At 40.6% G+C, this 18,342-nt stretch overlaps 1 protein-coding gene across 1 annotated transcript in view; it reads left to right on the top strand.

Moving 5' to 3' along the window:
* Nucleotides 1–843: 843 nt before the first annotated feature.
* Nucleotides 844–18,342, top strand: part of LOC140232750 (chromodomain Y-like protein 2) — a 32,072-nt gene continuing 14,573 nt past the window's right edge. Inside the window, exon 1 of the mRNA XM_072312866.1 lies at nt 844–1,005. Coding sequence (XP_072168967.1) covers nt 844–1,005 — 162 coding nt within the window. The remainder of the gene's footprint in view (nt 1,006–18,342) is intronic.

The following is an 18,342-nucleotide window of genomic DNA, read 5'->3' as shown; positions in this document are numbered from 1 at the left end:
GTTTGTGTAGGAGTTCTCGAGGAGTTGGGAATCCCCCTTTCCTCCCGTAATTATTCTTTAAAAAAAATCACGGCGAAATTTGCGTCCGTATAATAGAGAGATCCGGATAAAGGGAGGCCGGATAAGAGAGGTTCAACTGTACACATGCAACGACATTTGATTGGATGCATGCTACTCTTAAGTGTAAAAGTGGAAATTTTCGCGATGTTGAATTTTCACTCATTTCCTTTGCCCAACCAGAGGCTAGCGCGAAAATAAAAGTACGCAAATATTTTTGCGTGCTATAATATGTCCCAGTAGTTGATGCCTTGATTCCGCAGAATTAAAAACACAAGAAACTCTTCTTACCCGGCCAAGGGCGAAAAAAAATTAGTTGCATGAAAACATCCACTTTTAGTTTTACAGAATATCCCTGGCGATATCAAAACATACAGTTAGTTACATAATCAAAAGTGTTACTCCAAGCTGTTTGGTTCCTGGTCAAAAACAGTGCAAGTGTAGAGATGTAGTAATAGCAATCATAACATTTCCATTTACAGTCCCTTGGTAAGGGAAATACTGGTACTGACGTATCATGCCGAAGAGGAACTAGTCCCAATACCAGGAATAATCCCAACAAGACCATTTACTCATTATAACATAATCACAAAATCTAATTGGGGATATGTCGCTCACATCAGGGATATCTAGGAGCATCATGGGGTACCTGGATAGCAATTTTAGGGAATCGGCGGCTTGAGTGGAGAGGTTAAGGGGAACTCTAGGAAAGGCATCAGAGGAAGGGGAAGATGAAGCAAGATCGGCAGTTTGGAAATGGTGGTCATTAGGAAGTGAAGGAGGAAGATGAGTGGCAGGAGGGGCAAGAGGCAGAGAACCAGGAGGGATGGCTGGATAGGGATGAACCTCGATGTCTCCATCGTGGTTGTCATCAGATTCTACACGAGGCGGTGTGTGACTAGGATGAAAGGTAGAAGCGACCTTCAAGCAGTTGGCCAGTCTGATGCGGTAGGAAGAGCTGTGTAGCTGGTTGGCAACAAACTTCTGAATCAGTTGAGCAAACTAGATAATGTGATGTGTCATGTAGTTTTGACCCATCAGCATGGAGGTATGTGAGGCCACCAACACTGGTGAGAGACCTCTCACATGTCCTGACCTGTCCAGAATGCATGAAACGAGATGTAGTCTTAGACTTCACATTGTGTGGGTGATTCTTCTGCAGCTGGGCATGACAGGCAGTGATGAGATCCTTGTCTGAAAAGGGGATCTGTGTGCATGTGAACTGATCATATTGGATGAACATTTCTCTCGCTGATAGTTCACAAGATCGAAGATGACTGTTACTTAGGCAGGCAATGGCAACAGACAAGGTCACAGACATAATGGAGGTGTGGGATGGGTCATGGTGGAGGAGTTCATCTTCCAACTCAAGCACTGCTCTTTTAGCAACAGGATTATAGTCCTTGTTCTTTGCATGTCCTAGCTCGATGCAGACATTGTGGAATGAAAGAAATTTGTCATGGCACTGGGCAGAAAAGCCAGGAGCAGGTGACTGTTTCGCACAAGACAACAAGTTGGTGTGAGCGCCTCAACACATCATCTGCGAATAAGATACCAACTACGTCAGAAGATTAATTTGTGGACTGCAGGTAAACCAAATTGGGGAGAGTTGAAAGGGAGACACACTAGTGGCATGATGCAGTAACCTGTTGGATGGCAGGCTCCGTGTCAAGGGCATAGAAATACAGGGATGTGACTGTCTTCAGTTGGTGAGCAGTAGGGTGGTCTCATTGGACATAAGGAGAATGTGAGGATACCATCAACAAAAGACCGAGGGACAATGACTTCACAGGGAACTCAAAAGACCTCCATCTCCAAAGGAGTCCATCGCTTGGCTACCTGGAGGTGGTGTCTGACGTTCCAGATACTGTGTCCGGGGTTGTGTACCTAGGACAAGATGGACATGAGTATGTAGTAGAGATGAGCATTCTGACTGAATCTTGATCCATGCCGTTCGAGATGTGTAAGGGTACGAGTCTCCCTACAGTACAGGATGTCATTTGCTGAAATGTGATGTACAACAGAGTCCACCATCTGTTTAACAAATGTGCACACTTGACATGATGAGTTGTTGCATTCTGTTGCATTGTGACTTGCAAAGTTGGATGAAACATTGCTGACCCAGAAAGGTGTCAGAGGTACAATTAGCATCTGCTCACTGTTACTATAGTGGACACAAGGGGGCTGACAGAAAATTCACCACAACACAACTTCTCAAATCCCTGGATGCATGGTTTGCTGTCCGGAAGGACACATGTGCGATGCCCAGACCAAAACATGTATTTGCTGAAGTGCTTGATAGAAGCAGCAATAGATACGTCTTCCACCTCGCATGGGAACCAGGAGATATGTCATCCTCAGAGCTTGGAGAGCAGTTCATCAGTCCAGGGAATGGCATCCTGAGACTGATGACATGCAGCACTGCCATCACATGCCATCATACTGGCAAAAGATTGCAAAGTTTAAGATTTTGATCATAAAGATCTCGATCTTTTGCCAGAGTGACCGCCAACTTTCCGCAAAACTTCTTGGGAAATTTCCCACTCAAACTAGGGATATTTCCCAGACCCCACCAAACTTCTCAGTCTGCCAGTGTGAATGCTAGAAACTGAAACTTCACGAAGTTTGTCACATGACCAGTCCTCCACCTGTTTGCAGGCTGTGCTTCTGAAGGACTTGGTCATTGTGATGAACAAAGGTGTATTGTTACGTTACAATCACCAGCTGTCAGATGGCATACTTTTTCTTCTTTCTTGCTTTTTTTGCTTTCGATCCAAAGATTGAGAATTGGCTTTCAGTATGAACAGATGACCCAAAGATTGCAAAAACATTGCGATCTTTTGCCATTGTGACTGTGGCTATGGGGGGATTTAATGTGGGCAAGCATCTTGAAAAGTCTGATGAAGAAACGGGTGCCTTTGATGATAGATGTGCATGCTGCTAGGCCAGCAATATGACAGGGGTTGGCTATGAGGGTGCCCTGAGATCATATTCATATGTGGAGAGGTTAAGCCCTGCCTTGCTCAGCACCTGGAGGACATGACCGAACCCCAATTATGCAAGAGGGTCTCTGGTGTGTTATCACCACAATACAGATCATCAGCAAGTTTATTGACAACACCTTCTATGAGTAGATCACCCAGCATGTGACACGCGAGTTCTTCCAGAGAGGTTTCTGAGCCAGGCATTGGGCCGGATGCATAAACGCTAGCAATTGCTTGTGTTAGCCTTTTACTCGAATCCGTATGCATGAAAACAAGCAATTGCTTGCGAGCAGAAGTTTTTGCTAGCAAGCACAAGCAATTGCTTGCTGCTTGGAGACCAAGCATATCGTCGCTGGGGTGATAAGACCTTGTATCTGCAATTTTGGTGAAAATGAGTTTTTTGGATTAATGGTCAAATAATGGGTTAAGTGATGTTCTGTCCAAATCCCAACTGTCTTACTCCAAAAATGAAGCCACCACGGCATGTCAAAGGAAAGGCTATCCCATTCGCCATAGTGCTTTGGCCGCCATGTTTTTTGGCTCTCCTGAACATTTGACATTTTGTAGATACGAGGTCTTATCGCCCCAGCGTCGATATGCTTAAAAAAGTATGCATAAAACATACCTTTTGCTTGTTCTTGCTAGCAATTGCTTACGATTTTCCAAGCTCTGTAAAATGAGCTTGAGCTTTTGCTTAACTGGGACATTTCCTTTTAAGTATCATTTTCATATTCATAAAAAAGACCACACTTGTGCAGGAGTGGTATAAATCTACAAGAAATTACCCCTAAGTAGTGTACGAAACTTTCGTTTCAACAACGGAAATGTCCAGTGGTTAGCACACAAAATGTGATGAAAAACAGGTAGATGTCTGACTTTGGTGGAGAGCAAGGAGACCTCTACCTCCACGTGCGATCTGGCAGTTCCGGGCTGATATAAGCAGTGATTGGAATCAGCCAGTACGTGTGTGTGTATAGATGTGTGTATTTATGAGTGTCATTTCATAGCTCTTCTGCTATGTCAGGAAATGTTTCCACACACACATGCCCTTTCAAATACATGCTGTCACACTTGCCTTTGTTCTTGTGTTCGCACAGGCGTGACGTCCCTTTTTGTCTCGCCCACCGGAGGTGACGGCGAGACTAAGGGATCCAAATGGCGTCCGTCCGTCGTCCGTCCGTTGTCCGTCACAAATGTTAAAGTTTACCTGCAAGACTCTTCTTATGATGCATAACTTGACAACTGTTACAGCAATGGCAGCCACACTTGGGTGATAGAAGCACTAGGGGTATCTTCATGTTATGGTGTTGTCAGAGGTCATGTGATGATGTCAAAGGTCATTTGAGGTCATATATTAAAGAGTATGTGCAAGACTCTCTTTTCTATGTTAAAGTTTACCTGCAAAACTCTCTTTTGACAAATAACTTCACATAAGTTGCTTGGATTACAACCTAACTTGGGTCATAAATGCACTGGGGGTACCTTCATGTTATTGTGCCGTCGGAGGTCACAGGATAAGGTCAAAGGTCATTTGAGGTCATACATTAAAGTTTACTTGCAAGACTCTCTTATCACACGTAACTCTACACATATTGCCACAATGGCAATCAAACTTGGGTGATGGATGCACTGGGGGTACCTTCATGTTATGGTGCCGTAAGAGGTAACATGATAAGGTCAAAGGTCATTTGAGGTCATACGTTATAGTTTACTTGCAAGACTCTTATCACATGCAACTCAGCGCATGTTGCTACAATGGCAATCAAACTTGGGTGATGGTAGATGTCTCTTGGGAAGTTGAAGGTAACCACAAGGTCAAAGGTCACAGACAGGGGTCAACGAACTTTTAGGGCCCAATGTTAAGTTCTTAGGGCTTATTTCGTTTATGGCTCATAACTTTTGATCGCTTTGTCCGTTTGTGACCAAACTTGAATGGAAGATGTCCCTTGGGAAGGTGAAGGTCGTCACAAGGTCAAAGGTCACAGACAGGGGTTAACAAACTTTTAGGGCCCAATGTTATGTTTTTAGGGGCGTTTTGATTGTGGCTCATAACTTTTGATCCCTATGTCCGTTTGTGACCAAACTTGGACGGTAGATGTCCCTTGGGGAGTTAAAGGTCATCACAAGGTCAAAGGTCACAGAAAGGGGTCAACAAATTTTTAGGGCCCAATGTTAAGTTTTTATGGCACGTTTCGATTATGGCTCATTACTTTTGATCCCTTTGTCCGTTTGTGACCAAACTTGGATGGTAAATGTCCCTTGGGGTGTTGAAGGTCACCACAAGGTCAAAGGTCATAAGCAGGTCAATTAACTTCTGGGAGTAATAAAAAATATTAATTCCTTGTATGCGAATGGGCGAGACACAATTTGGCACTTGCCTTGTGTTGAAAACGCAAGCAATTGCTTGTGCGGGACAAGCAAAAGGTATAAGCACAAGCAAAAGGTTATGCATATGGATTTAAGCAATTGCTTGAGCTAGACCTTTTGCTAGACGAGCTTGTGCTTTTGCTTGAAGCAATTGCGTGTTTTATGCTTTCGGCCCATTCCCGTGGCTGAGCGAGTGTACATGCATGCACACACTCCATGATAGGGCGTGGCAATGCTGCAGTACTTCATGACTCATGGACAAGGGGATCTGATAAAAATTAGTATGTCAGATCTGAGGCAGCTATGTACATGTATTCCAATTGACTCATCTTGTGCAGAGTGGAGTCAACATCTGGCAAAAGCAACTGAGGTTTAGAATAGCAGCCAACAGGAAAAGCAGCCATGAGTTGGTAACCACCACTGGGTTTCTTTACTAGGAGTAGGAAAGAAAGATTGAGGTATTCCACAGTGATACCAGTGATACCTGGGCAAACAAACAAACCAAGTGCTTCTAGTTCATCAAACTTGGCCTGCAAATTGAGCAGCTTGTCCCTGGAGTATGGGGGAGGCAGCCTTTGCTCTGTGAGGGTTGAACAAGCCCCATGTTTATGACTGCCCTGAAGGGGACAACAGCACCCACCATTACAACTCTGGAAATGGGGGCTCAAAATATTGAATGGAACTTGGTGTATAGGGTGTATAACTGCTGTTAAATGCGTGTTGCAAGAGTCCAATCTGGGTCAGTCTTCATTTTCTGAAGAGAAAATGGAAAGGGCTGCAGGAGACGAGATCACATCACACGGAGTACATTCAACATTCTCGGAAAACACTGGGTGCTCCTGACGAAAATGTCCATTATGACACAACTTGTGGCTAGATAGAGAGATCTGGAATACAGAGTTTACCATCAAGCCTTGAGACGGTGGAAGGGGGGGGGGGACCAATGTCAAGGTAACCCAAGATCATTAGACCAGGGCCAAATTGAGTTTCCAGGGCAACACTGTCGTCAGCATGAAGTTCTGGAGGAAGAAGCACTTTGATAAACTGACCTGGAAACACAGTGGTCGTTCAGGTGGTGCACGGAGGATGTATGCATGACAAATGGCAGGGGACATGTTGGTTCGCAGAGTGGACTCATGTGAGTACACGTAGCTAAGGGTAATTTGATGTCAGGTAGATCATATTGCAATATCGTTGCATCCTCTGAAGGTGTACAAGCCAATGCCTCAACATCAAGATTCTCTACAAGGCCATCAAACAAGAAGTGCTTGCTAATACAAGTGAATGTTAGAAGGGTCTTGCTGACAGCTTTGAGAGGGAAAGACCTATTAGCCTGATGGGGGCAGATGGGCTGCTATTAGTTATTATCCTACTGGTTTTGCGTTTGATGCTGGGATCATGTTTCTGGTCGCACCACTATCTACGTTACAATGATGCGTACAGATTGGTGCACATAGAAAGCATCAAAAGAAGGGGATTGTGGAATCTGAATGCAGTGAGTACCAGGTAGATGTGGAATCCTGGGTGGGAAAAGATGGTGTAGGATTGTGGGGTGAGTGTAGGGACTCGCCCATGGAATGACCATCCTCATTGTCTGTGAGGTTATCTGTGAGGTTGTCTGTGAGGTCATCTCCTTCATGACCCCACCTGCAACTTGTCTGAATTTGGCCATGTACTCCCTGTCCTGTTCCTCCAAGTATGTACAGATATTTTTCAAGAAGTGTTTGCTGTTCCAACCAGCCTGGAGACAGAGAGGACAGGACTTGATACGACCTCGACACCACTGGGACTTGGCTGATAATTGAGTAGGACCACTTCGAGTTGATCACGGAAAGTGTTACAAGGTCTAGGGGTGCATAGCGCAGGACGCTTGAAGCAATGCAGCACAGTTCAATTCAGCCAAAAGGCTATCAAGTGCCTGTAATATTTCAGTCTCGAATGACGCCAGTACATGTAACTGCTAACGCAGTTCGATGCCGCAATGCTGCTAGAGACCAAACGCGATAGGATGTACCAGTCGCAGAAATTCAAATTCAATGAAACTCTTAATCACAGAAGATATTTTCTAGTGAAAGTGGCACATACTTCTGATGACCTGCGCTTTCTGTTGCGCAAGTAGCCATATTACATGTGTGCATGAGATAGAGCCAGTCTCTCTTGAGAAGAAATGCACCGCCAGTAGCCACTGGTTTGTATAGAAATGAATGACAAGAAACTTTTAACAGGGGTCTTTTTCACCCCAGATTTGCCTTAGTTCTACCATTCGTTAAGGTCTGGCATGTCTTCTAGAGGTTCCTTTAGGTAGAGAGGACTCTACAACAGGGTATTAGAATCTCAGTCATGTTCATGGGTGAACAACGTATGAGATTTTTTTTTGTTTGTTTGTGAGTGATTAAACCTACAAGTGAGGAAAGGCCAGGTTTAGGGAAAGAAGAAAAAAAGGGTCCTCAGTCCATGTATGCATCTTCCTTGCTGTGGTCATATAATATGTACAGTGCACTCTTGTTATAACGAACATGGCTAAAACGAAATTCCAGTTACAACGAAATAAAAATCCAAGTTGCAAAATTATCAACTCTTTTTTTTTTTATTGCTTATTTGTTCAGTTATAACGAAATTTCCATATAACGAAAGAAAACTGCCAGTCCCAAGGACTTCGTTATTTAACAGAAGTCCACTGTGGACTGTTACAATGTGTCGATTGTGTTCAATTTAATGTCTTTCTTTGTTGATATTGCTGCCTTTGTTTTTGTTTGCTACAGAAGCAATGCAGATCTTTAGTTCCAAAGTATGTTGATCAAAAAACCTTCTCTTCTATTATTTATTATGGAAATACTGTATTCTTGTAACTTGCTGGGTCAATGACAATGTGTGCATGTGAGCAGCATTGCTTTACAATCACTCTGTTGGTAATTCAGTGAAAATATGCTACCTTAGCTGCATTCTTTATGAAAATGTACTACAAGTACATGTATGTAGTATACTGTACGTTATGTAAATCTAATGTCACAGCACTGTAATTCAGTTGGTTTCAGTCTTGCAGTGTAGTTCCTCTTATGATCACCATTTCGTAGTCCAACCTACAGTAGGGCCTATGTACAATATGTGACATGGACCTGAATTGTGTTTACTCAGTTTTTATTTTCAAGAAAAATTGTGGCATTGCGAAAATATTGGAGCACAAAATTATAATGTCTTGTGATTGATTTTTACCCCAAAGGGGGAATTAGCTACAATTATGGACTTCCTCAATGCTGCATGTGTGGTTGTATGTTTGTTACACTAAAAAGGATTTGTTAAATGTATGATCAACCAACGTCTGTCATGTACAACCATACGTATGCATCGTTTTTGTTCAAAATACATGTACGATGTTTGTGTATAACAGACAAGGTCTAGAAATTTGGATCTTGCTCCTGTTTGTGACCCGAAATAACATGCTATTTTGAATGCAATGAGAATGGTGCTAATGATCCATCCAAATGTATACACGTAATTGATACGTGTGTTTCAGTTATCATTTTGTAAAGTTTAAAATCCATTAGAATGTTAGAAGAAACATCTGATAAAAGTCAGGGGTTAAAGGTCAATATCAAAGTGAACACGTTTTCCTCATCTACAAACTTGTAGAGGGAGTGTTTCCAAGGAGAAATTTGTTTTTATTCCTGTGCCACTAAGTGTCGCTGTAGGCATAAAAAATGTTTTTGGGTTGTCCATCTGTCCTTCTATCTGTCTGTAATCAATTTTGTGGATGATGTGACTGAAAAGCTGTTGAGGTATCCACATGAAACTTGCCATAGTATTAGTGGACAAAGCTGTGCCTCTCAACCTTTGGACACACATGCTCAAAATCAAAGGTCAAATGTCAAGGTCATATCAAGTGAATGCTACTGCAATGCCTGAATGTATTTTCTTGAAACTTTAATAGTGTATGTATTGCCAGACAAGGACTATTGGAAAGGCCTGGGCTATTAGGTTAAAGGTCAAAGGTCACTTGTTTGCTTTCTCAATATGACATGGCTCAAGGCATCTTCATGAAACTTAATAAGCCTGCATATCCATGTATTGCCTAACATTGATTTTCTGTGGATGTTTTGGATCATGAGGTCAAAGGTCATGGGTAAAGGTCAGGTTAAAATGCTAACAATACACTATTTTAGGCTGAAATTTGTTTTCTCCATACCCTGGTATATACATTGTGTATACAAGTACAGTGCAATTAAACTTGGTATAATGCATTACTGCACAGTAATTATGTACAAAGTATAGGGAAATTGTTTAGGCTATGGGGTCAAAGGTAGGAAAAAGGCTAACATTTCAGCTGTTTTCCATATCTTGAAAGTAACTTTAAATATTGTCATGAAAATTGGTGTATCCCAATTACCAGATGACTATTTCCAAATCATGTGAACATGCCATCTCTCATAGGTATAATTGTAATATGTACTGCAGACCTATTTGGAGAATAGTGCGATATGGCGGAGGCATACCAGTCTTAGCTTCTTTACTGACTTTAGTACCACGAAAAAATAAGCAGATGCAGCAGATCATGAAAAATGTGAACAATATCCCAAAATATAGAAACTTAGGACAGACCATATCAGAAAGTGGTTTATTGTACCAATGGACCCCTTGAAACGGTATCTTTTGATGTGGCTCTCTTTATTTCATGGATGAAATTGTATGTCTGTACTGAAGACTTTTTTCATTATCATCATGATTTTGCATTATTTTGAAACATTGGTGTTTTATTATTGTCCAGGGAAAAACATGTATGTTGCTGCATGTTACTGCATAGAACAACTAGTGGGATTTCCATGCATTTGAAATCAGGACCCTGCTGCATAGTAACGAACAGTTAAAGCAGTTTCCATGACAATGAACAGAAATGTTGAAAGCTGATTGATTGTTGCCATTGTAGTTGACTAGCTTTGCAGCAGTAATATGCAGTGTCGTTGGGCTGTGGTGGATTTTTCTATGAAGGTGTACAATAGTGGGAATAATACACATTTTCATGGCAATTTCAAGTTCACAGATTTTGAGCAGCAACATACATTGTACTTCACCCATTTGAATGTTATTGATGGTGCAATGTATGTATGTGTGTGTGTGTGTGTGTGTGTGTACTTGTAAATTTTCTTACAGGTAGTTGATTATATGCTCATATGATCACTGTGTCTGCATGGTAAATTTGTAGGGGCAGAATGCAGGCTCGATCAAGTGTATGGGGTTTATTCCCATGTAAACTTCCTTGATGTATGCATTAAAAAATTCTATATGGCCACAGTCACACTGGCGAAAGATCGGAAAGTTTAAGATTGCAAAGTCTTTGCGAAATGTGCTTGTTCATCCACACTGGTGCAGGAGCACAAGAAAGAACAAAGAGCATGCCGTCTGGCAGCTAGTGATTGTAGCGTAACAGTTCACATCACATCACAATTACCGCCTGCAAACAGATGGTGGACTGGTCACTTGACAAACTTTGCAAAGTTTCAGTTGTTAGCGTTCACACTGCCCACAGATCAAGAAGATTGGCGGGGTTGCCGGGGAAATATCCCCACTTTGAGTGGGAAGCGTTGTGGGAAGTGTCATGAGAAGTTTGTGGTCACACTGGCAAGACTTGTAATATTCATGATCTTTTGCTAGTGTGGCTTGTGAGAAAGAATAGAGACCTGCTGTCTGAGAGCACAAAAGTTTGTCTGTCTGTCAGTCTGCTTATGTCACTCATGTATGACAGTTTGTGACTGATACCCCTTTCACACCTAGCAAATTTCACCTGGGTTTACCATGGTGAACCCGGGAAAATGTAGTAGTAGTACTAGTATGAAAGGTCTTGCAGATGAAATCCTTGGAAAAATGCCTTGTGACTTAAAAAAAAAAAGAAGAAAAAATTTCACCCTTTAACTGTCTGTGGTAAACTCCAAAGTATTCCCCAGTAACTCCCAGATGATGTCAGGTGATGCCATAGTGCTTAAAGGCATCAATGAAACTCCCAAGTGGAAAGCGAAGTTTGGTATGCCAGCAACATCATGCGGGTCATTTTGTGCATGTGCCATAACGTGTACACTTCCACTGCAGCACTGGACGAGAGAAATTTAACCAGGATCTCATTCACTTGAAAGTTTGAAAGAAATTCTTCCCTTGTATTCCACATTTCATTCCCTGGTAATGTACATGTAAATCTCCAGGGTAATCCGTTGAGCAAGTAGTGTGAAAGTGGTATGAGTTTTGTAGGACCACTTCTGAATGCATGGGAAGTACACATTAGACTGTACTTACAACCCTGCATTAATCACTCAGAATAGAGAACAAAAGAGTTGCCCTTACTTCCCACAAGCTTCCCTATTTATTGGCTCATTGTTATTGGCTCAACATACTTCACTAACTGTAATGAAACCCATTTGTTTCATTTCTGTGGCATTACTATGGCACCAGACTGACTTGTCTAGTTGAGTAGGATTTTATTGCCCCCAAGATTTTTACTTCTTTTAAAACAAAGAAAAAAATAAAGTGGCTTTAACTTAATCACTGCACAACAGTGACAATTAATGTAAAACTTCCTCCTCACACTTTTAATAGATTTCAGACACAGAATTGTATGAAAATGGTCTGTATCAGTTAGCACCAGAAGTATCAGATGCTTCATGTCGATTTATGTGACCGTGAGTGCATGTACAGACTATACCTTTAGTACCATATGTATATTTTCCTTGGAATATTGGTTTGCAATTATACATTGTAGTTATGGCAGGGAATGATTATTATTAGCCTTTGTTTCTGCCTTATGCTGCAGACTGGAAAAAAAAATTGCTCGTCAAACTTTCCAATATCTTTTAAAGTTCTATCCGGAAAAAAGGAGCTCTGAAGCTCCGTACTTTAAATGACTTCTGACATTCAGAATCATTCTTGTCACCCGCAGTATGAGAAATGATATTGCTGACTAGATATAAAAGATGAGAACTCAACAAAGTCTTGCAGTTCTGTTTGTTTTATTTAGTTTTTGAATAGCATGTGCAGAATATTGCATTATAATCACAAGTAATTTCATCACAGGTATCCTGATTTATGAGCAGTCATGAATTCCATGCTCTGTAGAAAATTCACTTGCTTTCAATACAGTAGACTTCTCTTATGAAACACCCCTTGTCAAGCCGTGGTTTAATATCGCTTGTTCTCAATTTTTGATATAATTTAGTCAGCTATTCTGCAGAAGTTGATGTCGGACCAATATCTAATGTTTCAGGAGTATTTGCAGTATGCATTATAAATGAATATGGTCTGACTGGACATTAAAAAAAAAAAAAAAAAATCAAAAATTGCATGTTTGGATCATTGTCCTTATGTTGAGAGGGAAGGTGCCCTCTTATTCAAGCCCTCCCTACTGCCCCTCATCCCTTACCAGTGCGGCCAAATGTCCCTGTTTTTTTTTTTTTTTTTCAGGAATTCCCCAGTAAAATGTAATATCTCTCTTCTTCCTCACTAAGAAGATTGAATTCCTCTCTGATTTGATTTGGGAATCAGTTCTGTGTATTGAGATGCCCGTAGCACTCAGGGTATCTCCGTAAAGGCCTTTCTTGAATCTCCCAGGTTTTGATGTGTGAATTTGGCAGCCCTGCCTCGCACATGTAGGCCTGTCCACGTTTTCTTTTGATCATTAAGTTTCATGAAGACGTGGCAGATGGTTTCACACGACATGCCTGTAGTTTCAGCTCCAATTACTTAATGTCCATAGATATGTTTCACAGTGCTCCAAGGTGCTATGAGAGCATTCGTCTAGGTTTTCCTTGTTATCATTTAGTGCTCCGAATTGTTTTTGAGTTACCTCCTGCTGAAATAGTACACACTGCCGCATGAATGTTGCATGCATACATGTACACTGTGAATTCAATGTTGTGATAACAGCCTCTAAATGAAGTGATGTAGCAGCCCAATTTTCATGAAGACCCCCCCCCCCATACCCCACTGTTTTACATTGTACAGAGCTACGTACATCTTATTTGAATTCTGTGTGAAGAATGCATTGATCAGAGACAAATCACCTTGCACAGTCAAAGTTGGTTAGAATAAAAAACGCTTAACTAATGAGACAGGAAAGTGCACGCTAATCCTGTACGAAACAAATGGACAGCGTGCGGTCCTCAAGCGCATTACGCACATCATCTGAGACGCGCTGTCTTGACGCTTGATAAACAACAGCAGCGGCTTCAGGGACAGCGCGTCTCAGGTGATATGCGTCTTTGCCTGAGACACGCTGTCTTTGAAGATGTTGTTGTTTATCAGGCGTCTTTGATTGTGAGATCATGTTGTTGCCAAAATTTTACTTCCACGAAATAATCCTTATTACTTTAAAATCTCGTTCTTCAAAATAATCTCCTTACTCGAAAAAAAGCTACGACTATAATTTTTAAATCTTTTTAAGATAATAAAAATACCACTACCTTTGGAATGAATGATGTTTCTAGGTGTACTGAGTTTGTACTTAGCTCTCTTTTGTATCGTCATGTAGGGTAGCCATTTTGTGTCCATTTTTATCGCGGGCCTTCTTATCTTGTTATCTACTATCTTTGGTTGGAATATAGACTGTACTCTGTTTTCTAAAACAATAGCTTGGAGGCCAAGAATAGTACTTGCCTTTGGATATTTTGGATTTCCTTACAGCTGTACTAGGGATACCTAGGTGTCTTCTGTCTTCACCTTATTTCTGTGGAATCATGGATCTATTGTATCTGCTTAAATAATATGATCAACCAATGCAAGAAATTAATGTTATATCAAACTGCAAAGTGATTTGCAGTGTAGACAAAATAAGGACAATCTAGTAGAGAAACCACTTCCAGAAGAAAAGCTGGTTCAAGTAGATTTTATTTCTATAGATGCTAGATGCAACCTAAATATGTTTTAGTGCTCTCATGAGGTGGAATATCCTGACCTTTTTGTATTACTAGATTCATTCAAAGAGTCATTTACACTGATAATAAAAATTACATCTTTTTTTTAAAGATGTAATGGTTGAAAAAAAAAATCCTGACATTTTAATGAAAATCAATGGATGACTGCCAAAAGCCACCCAAAACTGGAGTTTATTCCTTTAACTTTATATTGTATGCTGTGTTGATTTGCAATGAGAATGCTTACTGCCGAAAATGTGGCCATGTTGTGTCATATCAGGGAGGTGCCTCTCGCCTTCCTGGTCATATGACTTCCACTGGATGTTAGGATTCCTCCCCACAGCAACACAGAATTCATGTAGCTACTGTATACGTCATATATATAGTGAGTCTAAATTTTCATGAATCAGGACTTCCCGACAATTTCGCGATCATTGAGTACAGTATTGAATGGGAGATGTATGTACCAGGTACACGTCACATTCATATCGGGATAAGAGTCAGTATTTTCGTGTGTCTTTAAATTCGTGAATAGCACCTGACTCACAAAATTCTCGAAATTATAAACCTTCCGAAATATTCTGCGTATATAGTACTTGGCCAGGCTGTTGTTAATCTCATAGCTGTAGTCGCATTCTGCAGACTGACGGTAGGAAAAACTTGCAACTTATCTGTAAATGCTGGAACATGCAATTTTTTGTTGCAATATTCCCCAATGAGAATGGACCACATGATAACATTTTGTCATGAAGTCATTTGTAAATACTCTGCCTTTTTTTTTTCTCTCTCTCTCTCCTCTGTATCTCTCTTTCTCATTTTCCTGTCAGATAAGATCGGAGTTAGTATGCAAATGAATTATAGTGTTTGTACAAGGTGTGCTAAGTTATGGCAACCCAAATGTGTCATAAGTGTGGTCTTAAATAAATGGATCTGCAAGCAAATGGGAAAAGCAACAAGACAAGGACACTGGAACTTTATCGCAAGAAACACTCATTAGGGTACCCTAGCTGTATGATTTGCAAGAGTGCATCAGTCATTCAGTTATAATTAACTCTTAATAGTTTGAACAAAAATTAATTGTGTCTGAACTTTTTGTCTTTCACTTTATTCCAGTTGAAAAAGTGCAAGGATTTATATATTTCTTTTATTCTCATGACTGAACTGATATGTTAGATTATATTCCACATACTGAGAATCTTGCTATAGGATTGATCAAGAGCTGATCACGTGATTAAGTGTAGTTTTGCCCATCACATCACCATGAGAAGAAAAGTTCGTTACACTCTATGATGATAGTCAATTTGTTTCGCTGATCTCTTAGTCCACACAGTCCTAAACGCATGATATAACTTACAATTTTGAGTACGCGCGAAATGAAAGTGCGTTGCACTGTGGTCTATCATTTGACCTGGGTCAAGTGATAGACCACAGTGCAACACACTTTTATTTTAGTGCCACGCGCGGGGCGCAGTGCAAATTCTTTGTTTTGTCATCTACATGCATACATCTAAAGTAAACTACGTACATAAACTAAACCCTGAGGATACCTAAAGACAGCTAAAACGGTTTCAGATGTGGAATAAAATGGGAATATCTACGACTCTAGATGTGGAATATAAAACAAATAATCAACTTTTAGTTTCAGGCAATGAGACAAACTATCACTTCCTCGGCAATCTGGGCCCCGTCTTATAAAGCCTTCAAATCAATCACAAGTCCCCAAATCAATCGCAACTTGCATTGCAGCTCACAAGAAACTTGTGATTGATTTTTATCACAAGTCTTTATAAGACAGGCCCCTGGATGTATAGCTATCTTTCCTCAGCTGCGCTTCGGAAAGATAGCTACATCCCGATCGCCTCGGAAGTGATAGTTTGTCCCATCACCTTCACCAACGTTGATTATTTGCTTACTATCTCACTTGTGAAAACTTGGAAGTGAGTTAAAAATTACAGCACATTTCTGTCTGCTCATGAGAACTTCCTTTATGTTCACAATTCAGTAAAATGAGTAGAAATGCCTTTTAAAGTATATACTACAATATATTGTAGCTTTTGTCTGATGGAGCTGAGTAATCAATTAATTGGAGATGTCATGTGACAGAAACAAGACATGCATCAAAGGCATAAAGACAGACTTTGCTATGACAGAGATAAACACTGGCCATCAAGAGTGTATATTGCATTAGATTAAAACCTGCTCAAGCCATTGCTATGCCTACTGCTAGTTTAAATTATTAAGTCAGGTGGAATATTCCTTCCATGTGTTTTGTCAGCCAGAGTCAGTTTGATTCGGTCATGCAACAAAATTATGCACACGCTCAATTACACCGCTCCACGGTCCCTGTGCCACATGAACTCAGCATGACCCATCACCTCGATGTGTGCAGTCTCCAGGAATAGGATAAAGAAGTTATAAAAATGGATTTCCTAATCCGTTAGGCTCGCTGATGAAAGGTGCAAATCTGTATGAATGGAGAGCTGACCTGCTACTGTACCCAGTTTGGTGTATTCTTGTACTTCTTGGCTGCTAAGTTTGAGACTGTATGGGAGAATGTATAAGAACAGTGGTGGGGACACCTTCCCACATTACAGTAGTTAGGGAATGGTAGCTTTCATCTAATATTACCCTCACCTTCCCATTGAGGCATTTTATCAGAGCGTGTGATTGATATTGGCTATGCAGTGCATTTTAAGAGAAGCTGAATATGAATCCTTGATATGCGCTGTGCTTTGAAACGAAGTGTTTGTCTACTGTAGTGTTATGTGAATGGCTCTTTTTAGACATAGTCCCACATATTCATTATTGTGTTGACATGTTATATTTTTACAAAAGCCGTTAACACTCAGTGATGTTGTTATACAGGACATCAAGTATTATTTCTGCCAATTGCAAAATGATGTATATCCAGTGATTAGAATCTGATAGGGGACTGTTGGCTGTGTCTTACTTGTACACAAAGCATTCAACGTGGAAAACAACCAACACACATGCACAAAGGGGAAGTATCCCAACATTTTTTTTTTCTTTTGGTAGCATTCCAAAATCATGTTCTGCATGTGATATTCACATAAAGAGGCTCAAACAGCTTTTGAAAAAAAAAAATGTTTTGGTTCACAGTGAATGCTGTGAGCTGTCTGTCTGTCAGTCCTATGATGAAATGAACGTGTCCCCATGACGATACTCTCCGGGACTTTGTGCCAAGTACATCCAGGGTCTGCTTTAATGGTTGAGGAGGCCAAAGATACTGGATATGCCTTGTCATGCTACAAAAGTATGATATGATCTTGTTAGTCAACATTGTGTATGTCAACGAATTACATTTATAAGTAGACGTAAATAAAAAGTGTCAATATTTTACTTACCAAATAATATTTCTTTGGAAAAATTCTTTATGTGTGTTTTTTATTGACAAAATTTTGTGGTCATTTGAGGAAATGTTTTGTTAAATTGCCTTACTTTTAAAGTTGAAAGGTATTCTCACACGTAATACATAACTGGTACAAGAACACAACTAGAAGATCTGACAATTCAGCATTATAGTTAAGTTTCCAACCCAGGAATATACATTGCACGCAGATACACTGTAAGCATGTGTGTGAGCATGTCAAAATGTATAAAAATGTAGTTATACTGGCAATTTCAAAAGATAGCAAAGTTTAAGATCCATCCACACTGGCAGTTAAACTTATCAATCTTTAAGTTCTCAAAGCTTGGGTCACTAGTGTGCGTGCACAATAAAGAAGAAAGTACGCCATCTGACAGCTAACAATTGTGACGTACAATGTAACAGTGCACACAGGTGCATCCCACTGAAGGACATTGTCACGTGAAAACCATCGATCGATGCCGCGAACAGGTAATGGACTGGTCAAGTGACAAAACTTCGAAAAAGTTTCAGTTACAAGCATTCAAATATCGCTAGTTTGACTGGGAAGTTTCGCGGGAAGTTTGTGGTCACACTGGCAAAACTTTGAGATCTTTGAGATTGTGATCTTAAACTTCACGATCTGTTGCCAGTGTGACTGCAGGTTAAGTGTGTTTCA

Source organism: Diadema setosum, chromosome 9, assembly GCF_964275005.1.
Source record: "Diadema setosum chromosome 9, eeDiaSeto1, whole genome shotgun sequence".
Classification (NCBI taxonomy): Eukaryota; Metazoa; Echinodermata; class Echinoidea; order Diadematoida; family Diadematidae; genus Diadema; species Diadema setosum.
This window is presented reverse-complemented; position numbering and strand designations above follow the sequence as displayed.